General features: G+C 55.2%; 11 protein-coding genes across 11 annotated transcripts; 6 read left to right on the plus strand and 5 right to left on the minus strand.

Moving 5' to 3' along the window:
* The first annotated feature begins 109 nt into the window (after window positions 1-109).
* BDY17DRAFT_294451 (uncharacterized protein) lies at window positions 110-1,650 on the plus strand. The gene is made up of 7 exons (XM_033733140.1): window positions 110-231; window positions 284-523; window positions 576-793; window positions 844-1,055; window positions 1,112-1,158; window positions 1,210-1,279; window positions 1,331-1,650. Exons 2-7 carry the CDS (start codon window positions 402-404, stop codon window positions 1,544-1,546), a joined length of 885 nt encoding a protein of 294 aa, XP_033590366.1. The 5' UTR covers window positions 110-231; window positions 284-401; the 3' UTR covers window positions 1,547-1,650.
* A 163-nt stretch (window positions 1,651-1,813) lies between these two features.
* On the plus strand, window positions 1,814-2,968 carry BDY17DRAFT_316020 (Glyoxalase/Bleomycin resistance protein/Dihydroxybiphenyl dioxygenase; the record flags this gene model as incomplete). Its single annotated transcript, XM_033735976.1, has 1 exon — window positions 1,814-2,968. One exon carries the CDS (start codon window positions 1,814-1,816, stop codon window positions 2,966-2,968), a length of 1,155 nt encoding a protein of 384 aa, XP_033590367.1.
* A 36-nt stretch (window positions 2,969-3,004) lies between these two features.
* On the minus strand, window positions 3,005-3,888 carry BDY17DRAFT_115453 (uncharacterized protein). Its single transcript, XM_033729243.1, has one exon. It carries the CDS (start codon window positions 3,530-3,532, stop codon window positions 3,041-3,043), a length of 492 nt encoding a protein of 163 aa, XP_033590368.1. The 5' UTR covers window positions 3,533-3,888; the 3' UTR covers window positions 3,005-3,040.
* A 90-nt stretch (window positions 3,889-3,978) lies between these two features.
* On the minus strand, window positions 3,979-7,319 carry BDY17DRAFT_316021 (glycoside hydrolase superfamily; the record flags this gene model as incomplete). The annotated part of the gene is made up of 10 exons (XM_033735977.1): window positions 3,979-4,196; window positions 4,245-4,668; window positions 4,720-5,180; window positions 5,208-5,827; window positions 5,986-6,236; window positions 6,273-6,562; window positions 6,613-6,680; window positions 6,730-6,854; window positions 6,901-7,167; window positions 7,218-7,319. 10 exons carry the CDS (start codon window positions 7,317-7,319, stop codon window positions 3,979-3,981), a joined length of 2,826 nt encoding a protein of 941 aa, XP_033590369.1.
* A 4,192-nt stretch (window positions 7,320-11,511) lies between these two features.
* On the plus strand, window positions 11,512-12,554 carry BDY17DRAFT_294460 (anticodon-binding protein). The gene has a single exon (XM_033733141.1). It carries the CDS (start codon window positions 11,517-11,519, stop codon window positions 12,441-12,443), a length of 927 nt encoding a protein of 308 aa, XP_033590370.1. The 5' UTR covers window positions 11,512-11,516; the 3' UTR covers window positions 12,444-12,554.
* Window positions 12,555-12,569: 15 nt separating this feature from the next.
* BDY17DRAFT_309185 (fungal trichothecene efflux pump) lies at window positions 12,570-14,588 on the minus strand (the record flags this gene model as incomplete). Its single annotated transcript, XM_033735298.1, has 5 exons — window positions 12,570-13,363; window positions 13,419-13,535; window positions 13,587-13,838; window positions 13,895-14,293; window positions 14,354-14,588. 5 exons carry the CDS (start codon window positions 14,586-14,588, stop codon window positions 12,570-12,572), a joined length of 1,797 nt encoding a protein of 598 aa, XP_033590371.1.
* A 1,005-nt stretch (window positions 14,589-15,593) lies between these two features.
* Window positions 15,594-16,478, plus strand: BDY17DRAFT_309186 (fungal chitosanase of glycosyl hydrolase group 75-domain-containing protein; the record flags this gene model as incomplete). Its single annotated transcript, XM_033735299.1, has 2 exons — window positions 15,594-16,145; window positions 16,215-16,478. The coding sequence occupies 2 exons, from the start codon at window positions 15,594-15,596 to the stop codon at window positions 16,476-16,478; spliced, it is 816 nt and encodes a 271-aa protein (XP_033590372.1).
* A 1,725-nt stretch (window positions 16,479-18,203) lies between these two features.
* Window positions 18,204-19,565, plus strand: BDY17DRAFT_309187 (uncharacterized protein; the record flags this gene model as incomplete). The annotated part of the gene is made up of 5 exons (XM_033735300.1): window positions 18,204-18,253; window positions 18,309-18,438; window positions 18,490-18,796; window positions 18,848-18,916; window positions 18,967-19,565. The coding sequence occupies 5 exons, from the start codon at window positions 18,204-18,206 to the stop codon at window positions 19,563-19,565; spliced, it is 1,155 nt and encodes a 384-aa protein (XP_033590373.1).
* A 416-nt stretch (window positions 19,566-19,981) lies between these two features.
* BDY17DRAFT_309188 (uncharacterized protein) lies at window positions 19,982-21,070 on the minus strand (the record flags this gene model as incomplete). Its single annotated transcript, XM_033735301.1, has 3 exons — window positions 19,982-20,024; window positions 20,116-20,638; window positions 20,695-21,070. 3 exons carry the CDS (start codon window positions 21,068-21,070, stop codon window positions 19,982-19,984), a joined length of 942 nt encoding a protein of 313 aa, XP_033590374.1.
* A 133-nt stretch (window positions 21,071-21,203) lies between these two features.
* BDY17DRAFT_115664 (uncharacterized protein) lies at window positions 21,204-22,368 on the plus strand. The gene has a single exon (XM_033729245.1). It carries the CDS (start codon window positions 21,600-21,602, stop codon window positions 22,263-22,265), a length of 666 nt encoding a protein of 221 aa, XP_033590375.1. The 5' UTR covers window positions 21,204-21,599; the 3' UTR covers window positions 22,266-22,368.
* Window positions 22,369-22,465: 97 nt separating this feature from the next.
* BDY17DRAFT_115646 (phosphatidylserine decarboxylase-domain-containing protein) lies at window positions 22,466-26,528 on the minus strand. Its single transcript, XM_033729244.1, has 3 exons — window positions 23,743-26,528; window positions 23,540-23,684; window positions 22,466-23,442 (listed from the first exon to the last, which is right to left on the minus strand). Exons 1-3 carry the CDS (start codon window positions 26,401-26,403, stop codon window positions 22,667-22,669), a joined length of 3,582 nt encoding a protein of 1,193 aa, XP_033590376.1. The 5' UTR covers window positions 26,404-26,528; the 3' UTR covers window positions 22,466-22,666.
* Window positions 26,529-27,056: the final 528 nt, after the last annotated feature.

Consider the following 27,056-nt stretch of genomic DNA (forward strand, 5'->3'; position numbering starts at 1 on the left):
TAATTTTTAAAGAAATTTATTCTATTACTTCTATTCTTTCTATATAAACTAAAATAAAAACATTTTTTTTTCTAAGTAAAACTTAGTTTTATCTTCGTAGTTAGATATGTAGATTCAATACGGGACATCCTACATTGCGGGTCAGGCTACATAGAGAATTCTAATTGGACTCTAGATGGTGCCCACTATCGGTCTACATATTGCTATGTATTTCCTTCCGGAGTCTCCTAGGTTTACTGACCCCCTCGAGTCTCACGGCTCAACACTTACTCACGCGTCGCAGATGGCTAATTCAGATAGGTCGAGACGACGAGGGCATTCGAGTCCTCGGCAGATTGCACGCCCGAGGCCACACGGACAACCCCTTGGTCTAGGCCGAATTTGCCGAGATCCAGTCAAAGATGCAGTTTAAGAGGATGAACAAGCAACCAAGCTACTTCAACATGCTCTTTGGCTCGAACAGGAGGCGAACATGGCTTGGCATTGGCGTGCAGTTCATGCAACAAGTCACCGGTGTCAACGTGTACGTCTTCTATCCCCTTGTTCGAATCCCATCACTGACAATTTCCTCCTAGCATCATGTACTACGCTGTCTTCCTCTTCCAACAAGCCGGTATCGCCGGAACCCAGGCATCGCTTCTCGCCAACGGCATCCAAGGTGTCGTGCTGAACGTGTTCTTGTGGCCTGACATGTACTACATTGATACCTGGGGACGTCGCACGCCTGCAATTCTTGGAGGCTTCGGTATGGGCATTGCGATGATGTTGATCGGTGTCCTTATGAAGACACAGGGTACGTTCTGTCCCTCACCTCCAATTGATCAGCGCTGACTTCCTCAACAGGCTCCCCAGTCTACGACACCCTCACGCAAAAGACCAACTTCACATTCGCCAACAAGTCGGCATCTTACGCGACAATCGCCTTTGTGTACATCTACGTTGCCCTCTTCTCGCTCACTTGGGGCTGCATCGCTTGGGTCTACCCCAACGAGGTCTTCAGCATGAACATCCGTGGTCGTGGTACTTCATTGTCATCTGCGACGAACTGGTTTGTGGTAAGTCGAAGCCGTGTCTGAGCTACGCTGGGAATTGGAGGCTGACAACAACGTAGAACTTCTGGTTTGCGCTCTACATTCCCACTGCGATGAACAAGATCTCGTGAGTTCATCCATGACTGATTGCAGACACTCTCACTGACACATTTCAAAGGTGGCGGTTGTACCTCATCTTCATGGCCCTCTGCTATGCCATTGGCATTACCGTCTTTCTGTTCTTCCCGGTAAGCCTCCCCGATGATCGAGTTCTCACGCAAGCTAACACCACCCTCCAGGAAACGGCCAAAAAGTCTCTCGAAGAGACGGATCTTCTCTTCAGCGACGACCGCACCATTTGGGTTTTCAAAGACCGAGAAGCTACAAAGGTCGGCGGCCTCGTCTCTCGCGACCTCGAGCGCGGCGAGAGTATTGCAATCTCTGGCAAGGAGGGACACGAGGATGTCAAAACCATTGAGGTGGCCAACTTCGCAGACGATAAGTCGTCGGGCTGAACGTGAAGGTGCAACGACTTACGATTCGGGGCGATGGACGTGTACTTTGGCATGTTTCGTCGAGTGTACATACGATGCAACTAACGAATATGCGTTGAGGCTCTTTCAATTGTCTTCCCACCTCGCACCACAGGTGGTGCTGTATGCCCGGAATAAGTCCGCGCCCTAACACCGATCCCCGGTTGCTTACCTCATCTCACCATCCGCCCCTCCTCACGTCCACTCCCTGTACACAGTAACTCATCATCCGATACAACACCGGTCAACATGGCCGGTACAGCGGAGCGCGTGCCACCTCACGGCAACTCCTCACAATTCGGCACCGAACGACCAACCACTTTCGCCGCCCATCAACCACATGGCGATGTGAAGCCCAACGCCGGCTTCTCGCTGCCCGATCGAGATGCGGAAGAACGAGGAGAGACGGGCGAAGGCATCGCAGAATGGCAGCGACGAAATGGCATCGATCCCTCCGCCCACATTCGCATCGTCAAGATCGCCCACATGCGCTACCAGCACGCCGAGCTCGTCAAGATCACCCAATTCCTCAAGGACTTTGGCATGCACATTGTCAAAGAGACGGAGGATCGGGTGTGGTGGGGCGGGTACGGGACAGATCCATACGTGTATTACTGCCAGAAGGGCGCCACGAAGGAATTCTTGGGAGCGGCGTTCGAGGTGGAGAGCTACAAAGATCTGGGAAAGGCGGCGAAGCTTCCCGGGGCATCGCAGATTGAAGAAATGACAGATGCGCCGGGAGGAGGGTACATTGTTACGGTCAAGGATGGGAACGGCTTTCCAGTGAACCTCATCCACGGCCAGCAACCTGTGGCGCGCGGGGAGGTGCCGGGCAAGATCATCCAGAACTACGAGGTCGACAAGCCGAGAGTGCGCAGATTTCAACGCTTCACTCCCGGCCCTGCTGCCGTGCACAAGCTCGGCCATTTCGGGTATACCGTGCGAGACTTCAAGGCGCAGCTCGACTTTTACACTCGAACGTTCAACCTCGTGCCCACCGATTTCCTCTCCGCTCCGACGGAAGACGGCAAGCGAGGGGAGGAAGTGGTTGTCTTCTTGCACGTAGACCGTGGAGAGGAGCCTGTCGATCACCATACCGTCTTCTTCGGTGCCGGTAAAACATCTCACGTCCATCACGCGAGCTTCGAGGTGCACGATTTCGACACGCAGCAGCTCGGACACCAATGGCTTGCAAAGCAGAACTATACACCGGTCTGGGGCGTGGGAAGGCACATCCTCGGCTCGCAAGTCTTCGATTACTGGGCGGATACGAGTGGCAACATGATTGAGCACTACGCAGATGGTGATCTGGTCAATCAAGATACGCCCATAGGCTGGGGCTCGGCCGCCGACGAGGCTTTGGCCGTCTGGGGACCTGAGTTGCCAAAATGGTTTCTCGATTAGACGAGGGGTGCTTTGGCAACGCCAATGCTGGCTCAGGTACTGGGTCACGATGTGAGAGTGTGAGCTCGTGTCTCATGCAATTGGAGAAACACGTCGGCGTGGAAAATTATCCAACTTAATCGTTGCGATGCCCTCCACGATGGCCTTCTCCGCGGTGGCCCTCACGACCCTCGCCGCGAGGTCCGTCTCCACGACCCTCTCCGCGATGCTCTCCCCCGTGACCTTCTCCGCGATGGCCGCCGCCTCCACGACCTTCTCCGAGATGGCCCCCTCCACCGCCTTCGCCGCGATGCCCGCCTTCACCACCGAAACGACCGCCGCGATGCCCTCCGCCATCCTCTCGGAGCTCCTGTCGATCCTCACGGAGCTCTTGGCGAGCCTCGCGACGCTCCTCTCTGGTATCGGCGTCGCGGAGTTCCTTGCGGTCGTCGCGGATCTCCTCCCGATCATCACGTCTCTCCTCCCGCTCGAAGCCGTCATGGCGGCCTCCGCGTCCACCTTCTCCTCCTCCGCGATGGCCACCTCGTCCGTGATGCTATTCCGCCATGTCAGCGTTGGCGTCATATAATGCCTCGAGATAACGTACTTCGCCTCTCTCCATATTGATAATCTTGTAAAGTCAATGAGATCTGATTGTGTAGTTGCAAACAATGACCGAGTTTCTCAGCACCGCGAATCACTCTCACCTTTTATATACAGCATGACGGGTCATTCATCGCCGACCATTCCCCTCCACAGCTACCCCTCAAACATAACCTGGGCACAGCCGAAGCGACCCAGCTTATCTCAACTTGGCACCACTCGAATCAAACAATAGCAGGGGAAGGATGCAGCAGGAACGACCAGGTGCCTGAACACGTTCGAGAAGCGCCCCGCCGCCAAGTAACAAACCCCTCTATCATGACGGAGTTGCTTGGCTGTGACATTGGAACTTGTTTTATACCGGTGAAGCCTGTAAACGAACAGTTACTCTATCTTACATTTAATACAAACTGCCCCCTGGCCCCCCTCTAATACACGCCAGCTCTCGGCTCATAGTCTGTCCCATTCACAAGCGCCGGAGTCTTGTAACCCCACTGGATAGGTTGTCCAGCAACCAGGTCAATGGAGCCCAGAGCATCCCCATCGGGATTCATCGCCCACAGGCCGAGCGCAATGTAGTTGGTGCCGCGGTAGTTGAGGATGCCCTCAGGAACGGGAAAGTTGGTTTGCGGTCCGACATTGGGCACTGCTTATCGTTAGACCTGATCAACGTGAAAGAATTGAGAGAACTCACCATATTTGCCAAAGTTCCATCCATTGATAAACATCCGCACGCGGTAATACGAGTTTGCGTTGTCGCCGTTGGAAAACACGACACTCAGCGGGATATCGTAGCCCTCGGGGAGGTCGAGGTCGAATGTGGCATAGTAGAAGCGATTGCCCACCTGGGTGAGCCCGTCGGTCGGCTTGCCGGATGCCCATGAGCTCGTCGGCGCCTTGGGAAGATGGTATCCGTGCCTTTCGGCGTACACACCACCTTCGTTGAGAGGACCGCGAGACTTGTCATAGTACTTCTCGCCGCCCAAGTTACCGGTCAGAACCCAGGTGATGTCTGATTGATTGTGCCCGTCGAGCTGGTAATGACTGATCCCACGGATGAGCTTGAACTGGACGTTTCCCACGTGCGGCTGTTCGTCCATGCCCATGTGATCGATGAGCTGAGAAGCGTTAGTCGGGAGAGGGAAAAGCAGATGTAAGGACAAACTCACCATGGTGATGACAGCAGGACCCGGCTTCAGTGGAGTGACAATCGAGTAGTTGTCCGAGCGATTAATGTCGTAAGCGTTGCCGGCCCAGTAAGAAGTATTGCCACCAATGTAGTGGCCATTGAAGAAGCACTGGGTGGGAAAGGCAAGACCGCCGGCGGTGTCGATGGCGAAAAACGTCTCATTACCGGTGGCGTTGAAGTGGCCACGGTAGATCAGCGAATCAGTATTTAATCCGTAGTCGCTGGCGGAGAGCGAGGTCGGAGTGCCCTGATCAAACTCATCGTTGGGCGAGTGAATAATGTTAGCCTTGGGCCACTTGGAATCATCGTAGCTGAGCTGCAGCTCCGGGAAATCGTCAATGTACTTCCAGTCAAGGGTGTTCAGGTTGGGAAGCGATACGGTGGGAGCGGTGTACGTAACGTTGAAGGTGATGGTTCCGGTCGACGTCTTGGCAAATGCCACTTTCTTCTAGTTAAACTTGACCGTACTCAAGTTCTTGGGCATGCCGGCGATAATCTCAAACGCAATGGGTTTGACATCTCCCATGATTGATACGCTGCGTCCGCTCAATTTGGCCGTCCGGATGAGTTGGCCACCGGTGATGATGATTGAAGGAGCGTTGGGATTGGTATATGGTCGCGCAGTGCTGTTGGAAAGCTGGATTCGCCAGTAGTTGACGGCGGAATCACGGTCGAGGATGTACACCAACGCCTTGGCATAATTGACCACTCTTCGGGTGGGCGAGTCAGTCCAAGACATGACTGGATGATCTTTGACCTTGCTGAATGTGACGTTATTGGCTTCCACCACAGTAGGCTTGGCGAGGTTGGTGTTGATAAAGGCCAATTCCTGGGGTTCGCTGTTCGCGGCATACCCGCCGTAAACCACAAGCACGCTCTTGCCGGACTGGTCGGCGCTGTAGGCGAAGATGTCGGGAGACGAGTACCAAATGGATACGTTGTTGCCGATGCTGTAATCGACGTGATGGAGCTTGGCGTCGCGACCGTTCAAGACGAGCTGCAGAATCGTTTGAGGGAAGGTGATGTTTCCGAGAGAGGTGGGGACGGTGAGATTATAGGAAACCTGATTGTAGCTGGTGTAGTCGGCGCTGCGAACGACAAATTAGCGGGCGCCGGTGACGTTGTTGTATGCCTGGGCCGTCGCGAGCTAGTCATTATTCGGATACTGGCCGACCTGGTTGGTGTTGTTAATAGCATTGGCCGAGAGGTAGCCGGGGCTCCATGTGATCTCGGTGGCAACCATTACGCCGCGCCATACTTCTCCCTCGTGATGGTGCGATTCTCGGCAATGGCCGCACCGTAGTCGTAAGATGTATACCCATACGGCTGGCCCAAGTTGCCCCAGTTGGTCCCGCCGTACGTCATGTAGATGCTCTGCACAGTGGTGACAAACTCGACTGCAGTCAAGTACAGCAGACGTTCGGCTGAGCCATCGACAACGATGGCGCATTGGTCGTAGCCGTAGCCACCCCAACCGTCGATAGCTCCGCCTTGGTACTACAAGATGGCCATGGGGCTGAGAGGCGATTGAACAGCATGCAAAGTGGCATAGTTCTCGGGGAAGCCAAGACCGTAACCCGGCGGTGGCCAGTAACTGGGGTCGCCGCAGCCGAATCCAAGAGGGTAGGAGTCCTGGCCGTAGACTTCGACACTGCCAACGCCTTTGCCATATGCGAATTGTCCGGCCGCTGCAGGCCGAGTGATGTCGTTGTAGGAGAATGGAACCACCACCCCAGCTAGCCGACAGACGTCTTCGTACTTTTGCAGGTATTCCGGCTGGTAGGTGTAGCCATTGGTGAAGACATATTCGTTCTCAATTTGGACTGGAAGAGGAGTCAGCAAGGCATTACGAGCATGGCCTGATAGAACAAACCCATAATGACAGGACCGCCGTTGTCGATTTTTCCGTCGGCTAGAATCTTGCAAATGTTCGTCCAATAGCTATATGTTGTCAGCTTCCATTTTTGCAAGGCACAAGGGAAGGACCGACTTCAGCGAAGCATTCTGAAAACCTTTGTTGTCGGGCTGCATCGTGCGGGGAGCGCCAGGCACTCTTCGAATCCATCCAGGCATCCCTCCACCAGCCGTCTCACCATTGATGTATGGACCGGGCCGCTGAGACACAATCAGTACTGCAATGCTCGGCAGTCACGGCAAATACCCACAGCAATGAGATAGATTCCAGCTGCTTGGCCATGTCGATAAAGTTGGCAATATCAAAGACCCCATCGGCACGGAACACGCCTTGCTCTCCTTCAAGAAGGAACCAATCGACGTAAAAAGAAGCAGTTGTGTAGCTCATGGCTCTCATCTTCTGGAAGATGTCGAGCCAGAGGTCCGGCACGGCCTGACGAAAAGGATGATACTCTCCGGCATAGAGAATGACTCTTTCACCGCGGACAAAGAGAGAGTGTTTGTCAAATGTCACCTAGACGAACGTCAGCGTGGCTTGGTGATTCGCTGCAGCCTTGTACACACCACGCCAGAGTTTGGAGGAATGGTCTCGCGGATGACCAACCCCAGGCATGACGATGCCAACGCGCTAAGCGCCGCAAGGCTGCTCAAGGACGGGAATCTCATGCTTGCAAATTGAAATGCTCAAGACCATTGTCATTGTGCGGATCCGCTTGCAATCTACTCTCTGCAACTGGCCTTCCGCATCATAGCTCCAACCCTCCCCCGCATCCGCGTCCACCGCGCCCACAAGACTATAGGTTTTGATAATTTCGGGTGCAAATTGCCATGCATTCGTTCTGTTCACAAAGGTGTCGACGGATAAATTATGGTCGACATGAAGTGCAAGGCTACCCCTGACTTAGCAAGCGGGAGATGACGCCTAACCGGATGAATTTCTAACGGAGCGGGCCCGAGTGGAGGAGAGTTGGTGATCGACGTGATGATCGACATGCGGGGTCCGGGTCAAGAAGGCAGTCTACTGTGGGGGTGGAAAAGTCAAAGGACGATATACCATCTCAAGCTATCTGCAAGCCTTCCATCGCGGTTGGTACTCCTTGCTGCTGCGTCGGTCCCGGCCGCTCTCCTGCGTCCAAAAATGCCGTGCCTTCCGCTTCATGTCGAGCAGATCGACCGGATACAGCGGTCGAGTCGGCGAGCGGGAGCATGGCGATCACATTCGCATGACGGCCATTTAGCCTGATGTTGGCGGTCCTCTCATCTTGCAATACTGCCTCCGTCCATAGCCCTCAATCGTACCCACTCACGCCTCCAACCTGGCTGGCAAACGACGTGCTGATGCTCCTCGCATCTTCGTCCAGCTCCAGCGTGTTGCGATGGGCATTCCGTCCAGCACCGATAGGAGGTTGAGGCGCGCCTTGCTGTTGGCCTTCCACATAACGTCGCAGCTTGTCGGATTGAGAGAGACTCGCTTGTTTGTTGAGATCGTTGACGCTCAGACCTGCAAGGCTGACCCCCCCTTGCCCGGGCTTCGCCGAGATATCCGTCACTTCCGATGCTGCAACGCTTTCGCCTGCCACAGACTCGGGTGCACGGGGCCCACGAGATGGTAAGGGTCCATTGCGCTGACCTGCTGGAAGCTGTGGCCAGGTCTCCTGAAATCCTTGAAACATGGGAGGATATTGACTGGGTAGTGAGGCGCCGCCGAGAGCAGACGAATGGACTGATGAAATGTCATCGGGAATGTAGCCGACGACGCTGGAACCATCCGCGCCTCCCACGCCTCCATCGCGTCTGCCATTCATGCGGTTGCCGGTGGCAGCCGCCATGTGCGTGGCATGTTGCATGGCCATTTGATAGCGCTGGGGTCCACGATATGCCATCTTGGGTTGACCGAATTGTAGAAGCGAGGTCTGCAGGTTACTCAACGGCCCCTCGACAAGACAGTCACGCTCTTTGAAGTGGAGCAAAAGGTAGTGCCACAGCGGGTGCTTGGCCAACACCTTTGGATTGCCCAGAATGACCAGACCGTACCGCGCACGGGTGAGGGCGACGTTCAAACGCCTGGGGTCGGACAGGAAGCCGATGCCCTGATGTTCATTGGAACGCACACAAGACAGGACAATGAAATCCTTCTCTCTCCCTTGGAATGCATCCACACTGGCAACTTCAATCTCGCGGTAGAGGTCCTTTTTGAAGGAGCCGGAGTTGGCCATGTTCTGCACGACAAAGCTGCGTTGCCCCTCGTACGGCGTGATGATGCCGATATCCTCGGGTTTGACGCCTGCCCTGAAGAAGCGAGTCACAATCTTTTCCACATTGCTCGCTTCGGTGCGGTTGAGGTAGGAAGTGCCACTGGCGCTGATCTCTTCGTTTCCAAGATTCGACCAGAACATCATCGGTCGCTCACCCACCGGCCAGGGAAAGTCGACATCCCGACGAATGCGCTGTTGCATCGTGACACCATTTTGAAGAGAACCTTCGTAGAACATGTTGCTGGGGAATTCCGAGAGCGCGGGATGCATACGATACTGCACTTGCAGGCGCACAGGAACGACGCCGAGGATGACCAGACGCTCAAACAGACTCTGATTGAGACCTGCTTTGGCCGCGCGCTTTGACATGACCACTGGTCCAAGTTGCTGGTGGTCTCCGACCAAGACAACCTGCTTGCAGCCCAGTACCAGGGGGATCAGACACTCGGGCTCGGCCGACTGCGTACTCTCATCAATCAGAACGGTGCGGAACTTGAACTTGGCCAGTCGTGGGTCACCAGCGCCGACGCAGGTGGTGCAAATGACATCCGCATTCTGGAGAATCTCCCTTTCCGCAGCACGGGTCAAGGTCTTGAACTTCTTCTCGTCCTGGGATGACAGCTCGCCAAGTTCCGACTTCAGCTGCATCAACTTTGCCAGCTCAGGGTTGGTATCGTTCATGCCGACTTGGCGATGCAGGGACAGGAAGCCCACGGATGATTCAACATCCTCGCGGGATTTGGCCGTCACGCGCACCACCTTGAGGCCTGTCAAATGGATGCGCTCGCAAAGCTGGTCGACGGCGACATTAGAAGGAGCACAAACGAGAACTTGGCCTTGATTGACTTTGGCCAGATGGAAGATGATGGTGGCAGAAGTGACCGTCTTGCCCGTCCCTGGTGGACCTTGAATGAGAGAAAGCGGCTTCTGAAGGACTGACTTGACCGCATTGATTTGAGAGCCGTTGAGTTCGGGCAGGCCAGGTACGCTGAATTTGCGTGGCAGTTGACTTTTCATGGGCGCAGCGGCAACTTCATGCCCGAGCAGGCGGTGGAAGATGTAGCCAGATACACTCATCTCGTCCAGAGCAAACGTCTTCATGGCAAGCTGCATGCGATCGAAACTCGTCGCCTTCCAGACGTAGTCCGCGGTGAAGTTGTGGGTGCATTCGGTGGGGACAGACTTGTGATCGCCGCGAGTGCGTAGCTCGATCGTGACTTCGTCGCTTTGATTGTTGGGAATCTTGATGACATAGCCCACGCCCTCCCAGTGCGGCCGCAGCTCGCCAGAGTAACGAATCCTCATCTCATCGCCAACGGCCAGTTTGACATCACCGAGTTCCAGTTTCGGTAGGGTGAAGGATGCAAGGTGCTTGTTGTTCAAGCCAAAGTCCCACCGCACGATGAGGTTGTCCTGCGATTGCGCCTCCTTCAACTTCTTGTCGTAGTCTGCTTCAATCTTGACCAACGGGCCAAACACGTTCTGGTACTGGTATGCATCATCGTAGCGCAGCAGCACCGGGTTGGGATCATCATCGAGAGTGCCGGCATTCAGTCCCTTCTCGAGATCATGAATGGTGGCCGCCTGATTGTCCTTCCACAGCTCTTCCAACTTGGCGATGATTTGCGGGCTGAGATGTCGAGCGCGCATTTGTTCTTGATCGGTGGGAGTGTTGACCAGCCAAGGGAGGAAGGAGCGATCTTCGATAAGTGGTTGCCATTTCGATGTGTCCCAGTTCATGTCCTTGCCACTGCCCCCCATGCTTGCGCACGGCTGTCGGCAGAGCAGTACAACGACCGTATCGCTTTTGGCGGGGATGAAGCCGAGGAGAAAGACGTTTTTGGTGCCGCAATTGTAGCATTCGAGCGTGGTGTCTCCGAGAGGGGAAGAAGGGTGCAACTGCACTTCCTTGTGACGCGCGCGCACCAAATGGTTGATGATGTGACTGGAGCTGGTGTTTCCACGCGCCGAGCAGAACCACTTGGAACAGGCGAGGCACTTGACGACGGCGCTGGGGTTGTGGATGCCACAGTAGGAGCAGGCATGCGCGGGCAATTCCACCTCTTCCTGTTCATGGCCGAGCACGGCGCCGGGGTTGGGCGCTCCACCGTTCAAGGCGTGACTCGCGAGGCTCTCCAGATCTTCATCATCAAACACATCTGTCCCGTCATCGTCGCCGATGCGTCTTCTGCGTGGGCCACCGTTCAGGTTGCCCCGGCCGTACTCGCTGTCCAACGCACTCTCGCCGGCGTCAAAGGTGGAAATGTCATCGCCTTCGTTGATTGCAGAGGCCGAATCACCAATGAGGTGGTTCCCGACGGTGGTGAAGGTCCCCTCCATTTCAAGGTGGTCAGTGGCGGAGAGGAGGGGTGGCGACGCCGTTCGCAGTCATGCGTCCTGCTTCGGTGTTGCGGAAACTCTGAAACGCCCTTCAACGACTGACTGATGAAGGCGGTCGCTGAGCCTTGCGGGCAGAGTCGTTTGCGGATTTCTTGGTGACTACTGCGGCATCTGCAGGGCAAAACGTGAATTGCGGACTTGGCGTCGGGCACGGACGGCGGTGGATGGTGGGGCAAACTTTATTCACAAATTATTCCTGTGACCGCGGATGTTGGTTCTCTCCAACAACCACACACCGTCCACGATGCTGAAACGACAGGCCCGACAACGGCGAGACTATCTGTACCGTCGCGCTCTCACGCTTCGAGACGCCGAGATTGCGGAGAAGCGGGCAAAGCTGAAACAATCCCTGGCGAGTGGGAAGCCTCTCGATCCGTCCATTGCCAACGACAAGACCTTGCGCCAGGACTACAAGTACGATGAGAGTCGCGCCGAGCGCACGACAGAGGAAGAGCTGGATCTGGACGACGAATACTCCTACCTGTCTGGAGTGGTAGACCCTCGCGTGCTGGTGACCACCTCGCGCGACCCCAGTTCCCGCCTGGGCTCTTTTGCCAAAGAAATCCGCCTTCTCCTCCCCACCGCCATCCGACTCAATCGCGGCAACCTCGTCCTGCCCAACCTCGTGCACAGTGCCAAAAGCAGCGGTCTGACAGACGTCATCCTCCTGCACGAACACCGCGGCACTCCCACCGCCCTCACCATCTCTCATCTTCCCCACGGGCCAACGGCTTCCTTCAGCCTTCACAACGTACTCCTCCGTCACGACATTCCCAACGCATCCCGCGGCACCGTCTCCGAATCTTACCCTCACCTCATCTTCGACGGTTTCACCACCCCACTCGGCAAGCGAGTGGTCAAGATTCTCCAACATCTCTTCCCCCCACGCGAGGGCGTCGCAACGAAGCTGGGCAGCAGAGTGGTGACTTTCAAAAACATTCAAGACAGTGTCGAGGTGCGGCATCACGTCTTCGTTAAGACGAGCCATCAAAGCGTGGAACTAGCGGAAGTGGGACCGCGCATGACCATTCGGTTGTTTGAGATTCGACAAGGCACCGCCGATAAAAAGGACGGCGACGTGGAATGGCATATGAATCAGTACACCCGGACCAGCAAAAAGCGAGACTACCTTTGATGCGTTGCGATAGGCCTTTACAGATGACATGATACCCACTTGACGAATCAACGCGAGCGTGTACAAGCTATACGTATATATAAAGCAGTCGTTCATATTACACGTAAAATCCAAACGTATCACGGCTCACTTCTCCACCACCTGAACGGCGTGCTTCTCCACGTAACCCTGCTCGGTATCGCTCTCCACGCCCTGCGCGCGCTTGCCGCCGGCTGGGTGCAACTGGCGCATGACCTCGTCCGTGTACAGCGACTCGATCGATGGGCTGAAGAAGGCGGCGATGCAAGAGATGATACCAAAGGCAAGCGTGACCAGGTAGACTGTCTCGAATGACTTCTGATATGCGTTGCGGAGAGTGACAGCGGCAACTTCGAGGACTTTGACGGTAACTCCTGGCAACTTCTCCGCGGCCGTGACATCCCCAGCGCCGAGATCAACAAGGAAATCTTCGAGCGAGGTGGCCGGGAGGCCGGCAGTGAGCAAGGCGGGGACGACGTGATGAGCCGTCTCGCTCTTGACACGGCCCTGGAGAACGGTGGTCAGAATGGCAGTGGCGAGCACGCCGCCGACGCTGCGAATGCTGCCATAGACACCAGCAGCCGTGCCGATTTCCGTTTGATCCTTGATGACAATCGTGACAGCCACGCCGGCGAACGACTCAAGCGCGCCAATGCAGATGGAGGCAACGACGGCGAGGCCGGACGCGGTCGCCTCTTTCGTGGCTCCAGCAAGAGCGGCAGTTGTGGCAGTGCAAATGACGACCGCGGCGAAGATCTTCCAACGCAACATACCCCCTGGGGTAGCAACGAGGGATGCGCCAAATTGACCCAGGCCAACACCTCCGCCGATGGCAACAGAGAGGAGTCCGACTTTGGTGATGCTGGTGGTGAAGAGCGCGGCGACCATGGTTGGGTAGAGGACTGGCTTGGATATCAGCACACGGAACGGACTGTGTAAGTTATCGCAGAGACACACCATTCAGCGAGTAATACAACATTCCACCCACGGCCGAGACGATAGTCAAGACATTGTAGTCCCAGTTCTTGAACAAATGCATCGGCACCAACGGTCGCTTCAAGGGGGCGTAGATTTCTAGACAGATCATTAGCAAAGGAATGTGACCACGAATGACAATAATCGTACCGTAGAGAACAAAGACGACACTGGTGAGCGCTCCGCTGATGAGCGTCCCAAGCACGTGTGCAGACTTCCAGGGGTACAGGATGCCGCCCCACGAGAGACCCATGAGGAAGAGGAGCAGCCCGGCGATGTAGAGAATGATGCCGATAAAGTCAAGCTCCTTGAATTCTTGCCAGCGCGTACGACGACGGTTGTGGAGCTCGTGGAAGTTGGGAGGATGGTAGAAGACGGCGTAGCAGATCAGGGAGATGCCATCTGAGCGAGTAGATTGTCAGCAACTGGGGCGAGGAATGTACGAACGATGAACGTACTGGCAATGAGGTTGGCATAGTAATCCCATCGCCATCCCAACTTAGTGTGCACGATGAACAGGCGGGAAATGTAGGGGCCGAAGCATGAAAAAGGGGCGGCGCACAGAAAGATGCCGGTAAGGACGTAGAAACGATGCTTGATCGGGACCAGCTCGGTGAGGGTGTAGTTGAACGAGATTTGGGCAGAGGTGGCCAAGCCGGTCAGGACACTGGCACCAATCAAGGTGTTGATGCTCTGCGCCGTTGCGCCAATGGCACAGCCGATCGTGGCCAACAGGGTGGCAACGATGAAGAACCAGCGGCGGCCGAAAATGTCAGAGAGACGTCCGACGAGGGTGTATCCAACGGCGAGACAGAGCGTCCACGCAAGGATGACCCAGTAGTAGTTGGGGCTTGGGCCTGGTCATCGACGTCAGCTTGGATGTCCCATGGCACGACAGGGGCTCGCACGAAACGCACCGATATCAGCATCGATCAAGGCAATGGAAGTGGCCGGCATGACGAATCCGCCATAGGCAGCCAAAGCACCGGTGCCGGCAGCGACATAAGTGCCCCAGAAGTTCACCTGACGGTATGGCGTCTCGTGGGTGACGTGCAAGACATCCTTGACCTGGGAGGAGGCGTTGGTGTCGACGGGCTTCAGCTCATCGCCACTGAGCCGGGCGTCGTGGTCAGAGCCGAGTTGGCCGCTCATCGCGACTTTACGACGAGAAAAGTTGGATGAATGTTGAGAAGGATCGTGATCAAGAGAGAGCCCAGTGGCAGAGGGTTAAGAGGTGAGAAACGAGGAAAAGGAGATTCTGTAGAGACGGGCTGTCGATCAAATAAGAGGCCCAACGTTTGGGAGGGCGAGGCTAATGCCTGGGGCGAGTCTGGGGATGTCGATCTAGACCGGGGCACCCCAGGTTTAGGGAAAAGGATAGCCGGTCAGACGCCTATCATATCACCTGGAAGTGAATAAATGAAGCCAAGCTTTGCTTGTTCGGCAATATGCCACCCCATGCTGACTCGGTCTGGAAGTCTCCTTAAGCTGAAACGCGCTCATGGATGCCATGTTGATGCATCACAGCGTCGTCGACTCATGGGCCGGTGCGAGGAGGTGGACGTCAAGGTCCACGGGTGACGTTCGAATGCCCGAGGCCACCTCCAGTCACGAGATTTCGTATTGCTGCAGGTACACCCTCCCGCGGGCGTGGGCGTAGGGCTGGGGGCGGCGGAAAAAGGACTTCCCCGGCTGTCGGTAATCGAGACTCTGGACGCATCGCGACCTCCGAAGCGAGCGGCGAGCGCCGTGCTAGCAAGCCAAATCCGGGGAAGCTCTGCATGGCGTCGCGTGGCAATCAGCCCAAACTGCCTTGGCGGCGGAGGTGGCGCTCGACTCCAGACTCTCGCCAGCACGGGGGCGCGGGGTAGGATCGATGCTGCCACCGTACTCGGAGTTGTTCTTGCGCGCGCTCTACATCAACGCACATGATCGCGCGCATGTTGCTCATCGCATTGCTCGTCTTGCCCTTGTCATCGTAAGTGAAGTGTGGCTACGCAAAGTACGGCGATTATGGCTGCCTAGCGCTGAGCGAATACAAAAACTTCGCCATACCCCTTCGCCCATTGCAAGTACGCGCAACTTCCGGAGTAGACGACCCGCAATAAACCTTCGGCGCGCCACAACCTCCCCCGGCAATCCTACAATCATCACATGATGCGATACGCTTTGTTGGCCTTCCTTGCCTGTCTCCCGGGAACTGTCTGGGCCCGGGATGTGCCCGCGAATGTCAAGTCGTTCTACGATCGAATCACCGACGGCAAATGCACGGGGGGTAAGATTCTGAAAGACGGCTTCTACGATGAGATCCCCGGCTCCAAAAGTATGTCCTTTCCAAGCTTTCTTCCTCCCGGCCAGGGCATCCTCTCACATCCATCACTTCAAGCTTTTGCCTACTGCCAAGATGACAAGACTGGAGTGCTCTACCTTCACGGCAATGGAAACAAGTTCGCCAATATGGATGTCGACTGCGACGGGCTGCAAACCGGCCCGGTTGACGGACGGTGCAAGTCAAGCACCGATACGCAGTCCGAGACCGCGTTCAAGGATACCGTCCAGCAGTACTCCAGAGCCGACGGGCATTTCGTCAAAGACCTGAATGCCAACTTCATCCCTTATGTCGTCTTTGGAAATTACGGCAAGAAGAAAGGCTACACCACCTTTCACCCCACCGACTACAACGTGCAGCCGCTGAGTGTTATGGCGGTGGTGTGTGGAGACCAACTGGTGAGATGCCCACCTATATTCGTCTCCCACCGCCAAGCTAATGGAACTTAGGTATATGGTATTTGGGGAGACGAGAATGGAGACGATGGCAAGCCGTTGGTGGGCGAAGCAGCCATTTCGCTGGCCACCCAGTGCTACGGGAAAAAGATCAATGGCAACAACGGGCACAGTCAGGCTGACGTGCTGTACATTGCCTTTCCCGGCGGCGTCAACGAAACGGTCAACAAGAAGGCAGCGTGGTCTACTCAGAATTACGAGACGTTTGAAAGTTCGATTATGGATCTCGGGAATCGACTCATCGAAAAGTTGTCCTGAGCTATCTAGGTTTAACGAAATCGAATGTCTTCTTCAACAGTCAAATATCGGCCGTGGTTTGAGACCAGAGGCCTGAGGCGACAATCTGTTGCCCCGATTGGGTGGGTGTACCATCTCACTCGCCGCAAAACTCAACGAGCCTCGCACAAATGCCCGGACTCGCTCAATGCCACGTTCGACATCTGCGAGAACCTCCATGCGATCGACGAGTAGACCATCTCTTTACTATCCTATCCACCACTACATCTACATTTCTTCTTCCTCTTACTATCATTGTTACTACGCCGCTTACTATCGTCTCCCTCTTCATCATCATGTTTACCCTTCCTCCTCCTCTTATCGTCATTGTCGCTATCCCGCCTACTATTTCTCTACTCTTACGCCTACACTTTTTCATTCTGTTACTATTCAAGTAGTTGTCATTCTTCCGCGTTCTATTTTGGATCTCGTATCTATGAGAAGCTACGTTAGACCTAACTTTTTCGCAAGATCTATCTCGCTCTAAGATATTGTCTGACGAAAGACTTCTTATTGTTTCCTTATTGTGTTTTCTGTATTATGTTCTATTCTGTAGTTGTATCCGGTTTTTCTTTTCTTACTATATCTTTTTCGTTCTATGGATCTTAGACTTCTTACAAGTCTTACGCCATACTATTATAAGTACTTGTTACTTCTCTATGTTTTCTAGACAAGCATTCAATCATAGTTACTAGTTAACATCAAGTTCGTACTTACTTCGTATATCATGGATTGTACTTCTTTACTTCTTTTTTTCCTAAGTTAGCTCGCTAACTCGATGTCTTTTTAATACATATTGTATTGTCCTGTGATTTCCTAAGAAGTCGAGTTATAGTTGAAAAAGCAATATGCATGAACATGTTCGAATGAAGAGGCCTAGAGCTCTTCGCGTACGTGTAAAGGATGTATCGGGGTCGCGTAGTAGTAATACGTAGCTGTACATGTAAGTTCGCAGCCTCGATATTGAATGCAACATATACACTGATCGTATCATGAGCTATGCTTATAATAGGCAGTGCGTACATTCTCGCCGCGTAGGCCATCGAGCGCGTGTCCGCTGTGCATTTCCTAGTGGCATATGGTATGTAGGATGCCGCGCAACTTGTACTTCTTGATATGTTGCCGTTCCGCTCGCGATGGGGTTCGCGCAATGATCTGTCCAGAGACCGCCTCGTTTTCCAGGCGCACGCCCGATCCGCGTTGTGTCTCACATGGATGCCTGCCGTGATGTCGGCTGAGCCGTTCAGATTGTGACATGCAAGATGGATGCTTCCCTCGATATCGGCGAGGCCACTCGTATTATGGCATGAAAGGCTTCGTCTGCAGCCATGATCCAGCACGCCATCCCCTCGCTCGCGGTGTTCAGCTTCATCATCCTTTCACTGTCCACACCGACGGCCTTACCTACTGTCGTCCTCCACCCTGCTTCATTGCACGACTCAACTCAGCTAACTCGTCGCTCGAGATAAGTTTGGCTGTTCGAATGCTTGTCACTTTGACCGTCAAGTATCGGACGTGGTTTGAAACCTGCGAGAACCTCTATGCGATCCACGAGTGGACCGGCTGACGGGCGGGATGGCACATCTCGCTCACACCAAACCATTCTCAGAGCTCGTGGTGTGATGACGCAACCCCGCGACGTGCATCGATGATCAGAGAATCTCCCCTTCAATTCCCTCCTTTCTTGTTGCACTTCACAAAACGACCATGGCTAACACTGGGAACCATCTTCTCGTCTTTGGAGCGTCCGGTATCTCGTACGTGGCAGCCCCATGTCCTCAAAGCCGATCAATACTCATCTCATACCTCCAGGGGATGGGCTTGCGTCAAAGAAGCCCTGACGTTTCCGTCAAAGACCACCTTCACGAAAATTACCGGTCTGACCAATCGACCTTTGTCTCTACAAGACTCGCATCTTCCGCAAGACTCTCGTATCCAGCTTGTGAGTTCCACGCCAACCGCTTGACGGCATTTCTGACCACTTCTTACCCAGGTCTCTGGCATTGATCTGACCGGCTCCGTTGACAATGTCGTCTCATCGTTGAAATCCAAGGTTCCGGATATCGAGTCTGTCACGCACGTCATCTTTACGGCATATATTGAAAAACCAGACTTTGATTCTCTGCGAGAAGTCAATACGCAGATTCTCGAGACCGCGGTCGACGCTCTGGACCAAGTCGCCAGCAAGCTCCAATCGATTGTATTGCAGACCGGTGGCAAGGCCTATGGCGTGGAGTTTAGCGATAAATTGGAGATTAAGCCTCCCTTGAAAGAGAGCCAGGCCAGGATCCCCGAGCCTTGTACGTATCGTGGGCACCGCTAATATACCATTACTGACCAGCCGTGGACAGACTACAAGAACATCTTCTACTACACCCAGCACGATGCGCTCAAAAAGAAGAGTGCCTCCTCGTCTTGGAGTAAGTTCCATCGACGTGTTCACACGTTCATCGAAATTGACACGACCCAGCATACAGTGAGATCCGTCCAGATGTGATTGTCGGCTTCACGCCCGGATCGAACTTCATGAACATAGCACAGGGACTAGGACTCTGGCTTTCTCTGGCGAGGGAGGTCAAGGGGGCCGGGGCGAAGATTCCATTCCCAGGGTCGGCCAAGTCGTGGAAGAACAAGCACACCGACACCTTCCAAGACATCCTCGGCCGCATGAACATTTACGCTGCTGTGAATCACGACAAGTGCGGTAATGGAGGCACGTTCAATTGCGCGAACGGTGATCTGGTGACATGGGCGGACAAGTGGTCCGGCATTTGCAAGGCTTTCGATCTCGAAGGCACGCCACCTGGCACCGAGCCGTATTCGATCGAAGAATTCGTCCAGGCCAATCAGGATCAGTGGGAGGCGGTTGTAAAGAAGCACAACCTCAAGAAGGGCATCATGGAGAACTTTTCTTGGCCCTTCCTGTACTTTGTCATGACCGTTTTTGACTTCGACCGACAATACGATATCAACGCTTCCCGAGCAGTCGGCTTTCAGGAAGAGGTGGACACCGTCAAGGGCTTTACGACAGCGTTTGAGAGGATGAGAGGCGCCAAAATCATCCCATAGATCAAATGGAGAACGCGGTGACGATTTTCGTAACGTAGCAGACTTCTAGGTAGGAGTGACCTTCGCTCTCTCGTGGTCCATTGTATCCCGAGCACGACACCCAGGAGAGTATTCGGTTTGGTGTAGAGGAGGATGTTAGGATCGCGAATGTTGAGAACATACGCCGTGAAACGACTCGCTCGAATGCTTCCCTCTCCATCGCTTGCCTGTACTCCGTCGCCGCAAAGCAAGTTCCCCGGATGCACACCTCTATGTCCTGTCCAACTTCCTCCGCAGATTCCGAGTGCGTCGCATCAGTTTCTTATACTTGTGCTTCTTCATCTTCAGCTTTCGCTGCCGCTTGACAGATATCAGATGCATCCTCTGCATACGGGCTCCCCTCAACGCACTCGGGGCGATCCTTGGCACCCCACGAGTCATCGCTTGAACATTGCCTTCTTGCCGTAGCCTCTGCACGCGCTGCCTCCGCGTAAGTGGCCGCGCTTGTGCTCCGTCGAGTGTCGCTTCAGCTTCGGCGAGGGCGACAATAGGGCTGGACGAAGCATAGTACGTCTTTTGCCCGTCGGCGTGGGTGGATTCGGTCACGGTGATGGTGGTGGTGAAAGTCTTTTGCCGCGGTTGGTTGGCATGTCTCGACGCTGCGTGTCCCGAAGCACCACTCCTCTTGTCCATTCCTTTCTGCTTGCCCTCGTATTCGGGAAACGGCTGTGGAGGCGGCGGGGCACGGAAAGGCTTGAACTGTGCCACCAGCTCTTCCAGACTTCTCAGCCGAGGCGGACCATCCAAGTGGTGTACTTGCGAGGATTGATTTGAAGGGGATTCGTGGATAATCTCGTATCGAACGGCATCGTCTTGGGACTGGCCGGCGCCGCTCTCGATGGTCTCGAACGTTGAGTGCAGGGTGTAGATTACGTCTTCCGGCCGTCTCTCCGCCGAATTTCCGTTCGCCCATGCGTCTTGCGAGCTTTCCGTGGTGAAGATTTTGCCAAAGGCTTCCGGGGTGGATGTAGGAGGGAAGCTGGGATTGATGGACATTGGGCGATGGAGGGAGAAGAAGTTGGAAAGGCTGCGGTCTGGAAACGGGTTAGCATCTGCAGTGTTTCGCCGAACGGTAATCCTCGTAACACACCAGTCTCACTCAGATTTTGGACGCTTGGCGCGCTGGGTAGGGCGCGAAGGTCGTGTGGGGAGTCGGACTGTCCATTCTTCTTCGACTCTAGGCCCGTCTGGAGCCGGCGGTAATCTCGTCGCGGCTTGCTCTTACTGCTCCGTGAAGCATGGCTCGCCTCGGATGGTGTTGAGGATTGCTGGGCTTTCGCGGCGGCGACGGTGGGTTTGGCAGCCGCAGTGGCGGCCTTTGCACTGTCACGGTCGGCGGAGGAAGCCTTGCTAGATGAATACCGCCGGTGGTGGTGGGTGCGGGAGGAGAGGCATGCGTAGCCGGCGGGGGAGGGAGTGGCGGCGGTGGCGCGATGTGCGGCGCGAGTGAGTTTTGAGGGAATCATGGCGGGGAGGAGGAGAATCACCAGTCCCGCAAGCCGGGCGAGGCGAGAAAGAGTCGAGGTAGGAGGAGGGAGGGGTGGGAGAGGGGTGGTGGATGGAGAGGTGCAGTTTGATAAGGTAACGGGCGAATCTGTAAAAGCATGGAGCCGCCCGCGCAGTGACCACTTCAAGTCTTGGCGTTTGGATAAAGGCGATGCCGGAGTTCACCAGATGAAGTCGACAGTTGTGCCAATGAGACACATATGTCGCGATGAAATTGACTGTCGATATCACTCTCATCTCGATATGCTGCGGAGTGGTCTACGAGAACGTGCTTCGTCCACCGCCAGCCTGACAGTCCTCAGATGCAGGCAATGCGAGGCGATGGGGCAGAGATAGATGACTGGGTACCTCGACCGCCTCCGTCTGTCCTAGCTCGAGCTCCGCCTCACATCAGGAGATCTCACCTGATCTTCTACTTTCTCTCATTGCCTATATCTCCTTCTGTTCACTTTCTCTCACCCATCCCATCCATCACTCCTCAACACCAACATGTCCGTCCATTCCTCCAAACACGGCAAAAGCAAGGTGCCCGAGGAGCATTACGAGCTCCCCTCGGCGCAAACGCTGCAAGAAGCCGGCGAACTCGAAGTCGCCGACGAGTATGGGCGCAAGGTGCAGTTCAAGAAGCTGTACGACAGCAAAGGCGGCCAGCAGCTCATCGTCTTCATCCGCCACTTCTTCTGCGGCAACTGCGAGGACTACATCCGCACGCTGTCCAAGGAACTGCCGCCCTCCGTTCTGCACACTTCGTCTCCCCCAACCCATTTGACCATCATCGGCTGCGGTGAGATCTCGCCCATTCCCAACTACCGCACGCGTACCATGAGCGACATCCTGGGCACAGACACCCACTTTACCATCTACTGCGACCCCTCCCGCAAGCTCTACGCCAAGCTGGGCATGCTGAGTAACATGTCGACGGCGCCAGACGGCAAGAAACCAGGCTACCTGACGAAAAGCAAGCTGGAAAACGTCACCTCGAGCCTGAAGAATGCCGTGATGAGTGGCGCGGATGCCATCAAGGGTGGCCATCCCGCGCAGAACGGAGGCGAGATGCTGTTTGCCAATGGCGAGCTGGTCTGGTTCAAGCGCATGCGTCACACCGAGGATCATGCGGAGGTAGAGGAATTGAAGCAAGTCCTGGGGCTGGTGTGAGTGTGACTGTGTATGGGCCCCTCGCAATGCTATCGTAGCCGCTCAAGATTACATGAATGTATCCGAGGTTGGGCTCTCCACCGCTCAAACGAATAATGACAATTCCTGTACCCAAGTTCGAGATGCTGTTGGAGCTCTCATACACGCTTTTGCTTCCGCTGTACGTTTCATAGGAATTCTAGGGCATGACGATCGTGATTACACCCTCACAAAGGCCCTCTCGGAATGTCCTTCAGGCCATTGCTGGGTCCCTGCGAGCCTTCGATTCGCCGTTTCGCATCCAGCTTCTCCTCCGCCGTCGGATTCTCTTTCGGCATGTCGGGTCGGTGCGGCTCGTGTCCGGGTGTATGTCCGATGGACATGCCGACGCGGATCTGCGATTGCCATCAGTCTTTGCCTTGTCATTTCCTACCACTTGTACTCACCAGAGTCTCAAGAGCACCGCTGCTGTTGGCAATGAGGTCATCGTCGAACTTCATGGCCCCAGGCTCGAACAGCAGCAGGAGAGTGGAGCCGCCGAACTTGAAATAGCCCAACTCTTCCGCCCGCTTCACCTGTTCTCCCGCCTTGCGGGTGATGATTGTGCTTCCAACCATCATTGCGCCCACACAAACTACCATCACCCGCCCGTGCGCCACCGAGTCAATCGGCACGCAGACACGGACATTATCTCCGTACACATCGAGCGTGGATCGGATCGCCATGGGGTTAACCGTGTAGTACTCGCCCTCGATTGCGCGGGGCTCACCCATCGTGCCATCCACGGGGATATGAAATCGATGGTAGTCCTGCGGGGCCAAGCGCATAATGCCCAACGCGCCGTTCGTGTATCGTTTCGCATCGTTCGGGTAGGCATCGCCGAGGAGTCTATCTATGCTAAACTCGCGTCCCTTGACCCAGATCCTCTGCGCATCCTCGAGGCGGTTGAACACGACACTTCTGCAATCGGCCGGGGAGACGATGATGTGCGGGTTGTCGGGAGCGGAACACGGGCGCGCGTCGGGCTTCAGCTTGCGGTAAAAGAACTCGTTGAATGTTTTGAACTCTTCGCGAGGGAGTAAGACCTCACTCATGTCCAGCTGATGGAAATTGATGAAGCCGGTGATCTGCGACGCCGAAGCCGGGTCGTCATACTTCTTGCCCTGTTTAAAGGACATGGAGCGCAGCAACTTTCTAACTGTAATGCACGTCAGCGTGTGACCTCTCTCTGGCCCTACTATGCAGAAGTCTGCAGTAGGCATAGCAAGACGCAAGTGACAGGGGACAAAAGCAACCTGAGGTCACGCTGTGCGCGGCCGAGGTTGAAAGTCGGCTGACCCATGCAATAGCACTGGACACATCGTTGAGAGTCTTACTTCGCTTCTTCTCCATCTCGCGGCTCTTGAGGCCTTTGTAAAGAAGTCGAATTCCAAGCCGGACCTGCCGTGTTATGGGAGGTTAGCGGGGTGATTGGGGGAAGCATACGCAAAACACTTACGTAGACAGACATGCGCTCCTCGTTAATCATTCCAGTGACTCGGTCTTGGACAAGAATGTTTGCACTGTTCGCTCCAAGCTTGTACCCGCCATAGCCGATCTTCGTGACGACCTTGGAATACCATTTCCGTTGAGCCTGGCTGCTGGTCACGAACCCTGCCATGACGAGATTGTTCACGGCCCGCCAGTCGCTACTCGCACACGTTGCGATGTGCGTGATGATATCGGCATCCGTTGCCACCCTCTGCCTCCCTCCCCTAGTCAATCGAGGCATATGACAGATTGGGCATTCTTGAATCTCGACCACGTGCTCTTCTCTGCTCTCTTCATCATGCAACTCGGCCTCGGATTCCCACGAGTCGGTCCGCGTGATGCTGGATGACATCAAAGACACGCCCGGAGTTGTGGTGCCACTCAATGTGTCCATATCAACGGGCTCGCCGCTGAGATCGTTGATCTCGAAGAAGGGTCCGGCGGGGTCCAGTTGAAGGGTCGTGCCGGATGGGGTTCGAATCACTTGGCTCGGATCCCGCGACGAATCTACCCCGCGCAGTTGCGGTGTGGTGCCGCCGGGGCTCTCATCAGGCGAGCTACTCGAGGTATGCATGGCAGCCGGCACACTCAGATTGCTCCTCGTAGATAAGTCCCGCTCCCAGTGAGGGCGATGCAGCAGCGAATGCACCTCTCGGCTTTTCATCAGCTGCTCCTCCAAGCAAATCACTGCCTGGTCCATGGTCAAGACTCTATGCCCATCTTTCCGCGCCACGCCATTCATGCGGTTGGTCTCCTCCCAGCGACTGAAGAAGCCATCGATGGTGCTATTATGGAGTGTCGAGCCAAGTGTATCCAACATGGTCACAAGCTCGACCTTTTCCACCTTCCCACTCTCCTCGGTGTCGTATTGTTTGAGCATGACTCGCCAGAATTGCTGCCTCAATGCGCGATATGGCAAGTACTTGGCTCGGATGTAGAGGACGGGGTGGTGTTTGTCGTGCCAACGCTGCTTGTTCTTCAGCTCGAGGGGCAATTCATACGACACCAAGTCGGGATCATCGGCAAAAGCCGCGTGATTCGGCGCTCCGCCCGAGTCGGAATTTGGCAAGACGGACGAAGTGCTCGGAGCACTCGTTGGAATAGGTCGTTTCTCCATGTTTCCTGCCGTAAGATAGTCGTACTCTCCGTCGGTATTTTGCCTTTTCAAACCAGGGCGAAGTGACGGAGTGGCAGGGGTTAATTGACCGTCGCGGAGTGAATTGTTACTGGCAGTCTTGTTCAGTTTGTGAATGTTATGGCTCGAGTTCATCCGGCTGAGGTTATTTGAGCTGGCGGCCCTACTCAACGGCCAACGCTTCTTCTTCGTCTGTATCTGTCTCTCCGCTTCCCGCTCCGTCAAAGTTTCAGGATCGGGGAGAAGATACAAGCCAGTCTCTGGATCGGCTTCAGGCGCGGCGGCTTCAAACTGAGACAAAGGGAAGGTGGTGGTGCCGACAAAGTCATTGCCTGAGAATTTGTCGCGGTCGATGACGGTGAAACTCAGGCTGTAGTTGACTTCGTGCTTGGCTACCTGGAACACCAACTTCTCGTCAAACACCGGATTGAGGTTGTGGTTGATCACTCGCGTTCGGTACGTCTTTTTGCCCAGGGAGGTGACGACAAAGGGGTCCATGTCGAATGTGGTACGAGTGCTGTTCTTCTCGGGCGGCAGGTCAGTTATACGAGAGATTTCCAAGAACAACACGCCGGCGACGGACGATGCGCCGCTAAATTCGTAGGCTTTCAGCCTCTTCTGCCTGCGGAGCTTGGCCAGTTTCTTCTGCCGCCGCCGTGCGGCCTTTGCATCTTCCGCGGTTCCTCCAGGCGTTTTCAAGGCTTCTTCTTCGTCGGCAGAACGAAGCTTGTCGTCGTCATCGTCGTCGTCATCCTCTTCCTCTCCAGACATGTCCCGATCGTGAGCACTGCTCTCCTCATCGTCGCCAGCAGGGGCTGCAACGACGCCATGGAACTTGCGCAAGACCTGTTGGGCACTAGCTGTAGGGTTGGCAGGATCACGCAAAGCGAACTTTAGCTGAATCTCGCCGGACACGTTTCCGTCCTTCTTCTTCCTCTTTCTGCCCGTGCGCCTGCTTTCCAAAGCATACCATTGCGGTTCCGGGGCGATGGTGCCGGCGTGGAAGACATCTTCGAGAATAACGTCCAGCTCGCCCATGTACTCCTTTCGGAAGCGATCTTTGTCCCAGCAAATGACCTCCAGCAAAGCGGCATCTCCGGCCTGGATGGGAAACTCGAAGGTCTGATTCCATTCCGGGTCGAGGGATTTGTAGACTGTGCTTGTGGCCTCTTTTGACTCTCCGAGGGTGAGAACGAGGTAGGGATCGGATGTGCCGGATTTGTCCTTGGGAGCAAGCTGGCGTGCCTTTAGCACTTGCACCCTCAACACCAAGCCCACGCCTTTGTGGTCTGGCTGGGTTGGATCGCTGCCTGCTCGCTGCATGCCGGGGGGAGGAGGAAAGTAGCCTCTTGCTGGGCTGGCGCTTCGGCCGTTGGTGGCAGGAGTGGTGGCCACGGAGCTTGGCTGGGGTGTGCCGTTGTCATGCCGCAGGCTGCTCTGACTACTCTTCGTCCTTTGAAAGGACAGATGTGCAGGGAGGTGAGGACGTGGCATCGCGGCGAAGGATGACGAGTGGGCGGAGACGCCAAGAGTGTCGGGCGTACGTTCGGAGACGGGCGACGTCTTGGCGATAGCTATGAATGTGCAAGGCAGCAGGCAAGCTCGGCAGCCTCAACCCCATTGGAGGGGGAAAAGCATCGTAAGGCCGCAGACCGAGAGACTGTCCAGCAGTGGCCGAGGCGGAGGATGGTGGGGAGAAGGGTGATGCGGGGATATAATGGGGGAAATGGTCGAGAGGGAATGGAATGCGGCTCAGCACGGCCAAGGCGGTGGTGGGATGGGAGGCAGCGGAGGAGGAAGTGGAGGGTGGGGCGGGATGTCGTGGCCAGCGTAAACCTTCCCCGTCTCCACGTGACACCGTTCGCACTTCCTCACTCGACTCCAACTCGCGCAGTGCCAATGAGATCAGGGAGAGCTGACCCTTCGACAACACCGTGTAAGCCTCGGCCGAATTGTCACCTCCCGGCCTCATCTTGGGTTATATTGCCCATACGGCAGCAAAAACGGGACACAACACAGAAGGTCGAAGGGCAAAGGCTACCATACGTGCAGCCTTCTACTTGAATCTTGTCCACTCATAACGCCTTCCATGCTTGTACGTACGTCCGTCTCCCATGCTGTCCTCGTGCCGTCTGGTGTGTTGTTCA

The sequence above is a fragment of the Neohortaea acidophila genome, assembly GCF_010093505.1.
Source record: "Neohortaea acidophila strain CBS 113389 unplaced genomic scaffold BDY17scaffold_4, whole genome shotgun sequence".
Taxonomy (NCBI): Eukaryota; Fungi; Ascomycota; class Dothideomycetes; order Mycosphaerellales; family Teratosphaeriaceae; genus Neohortaea; species Neohortaea acidophila.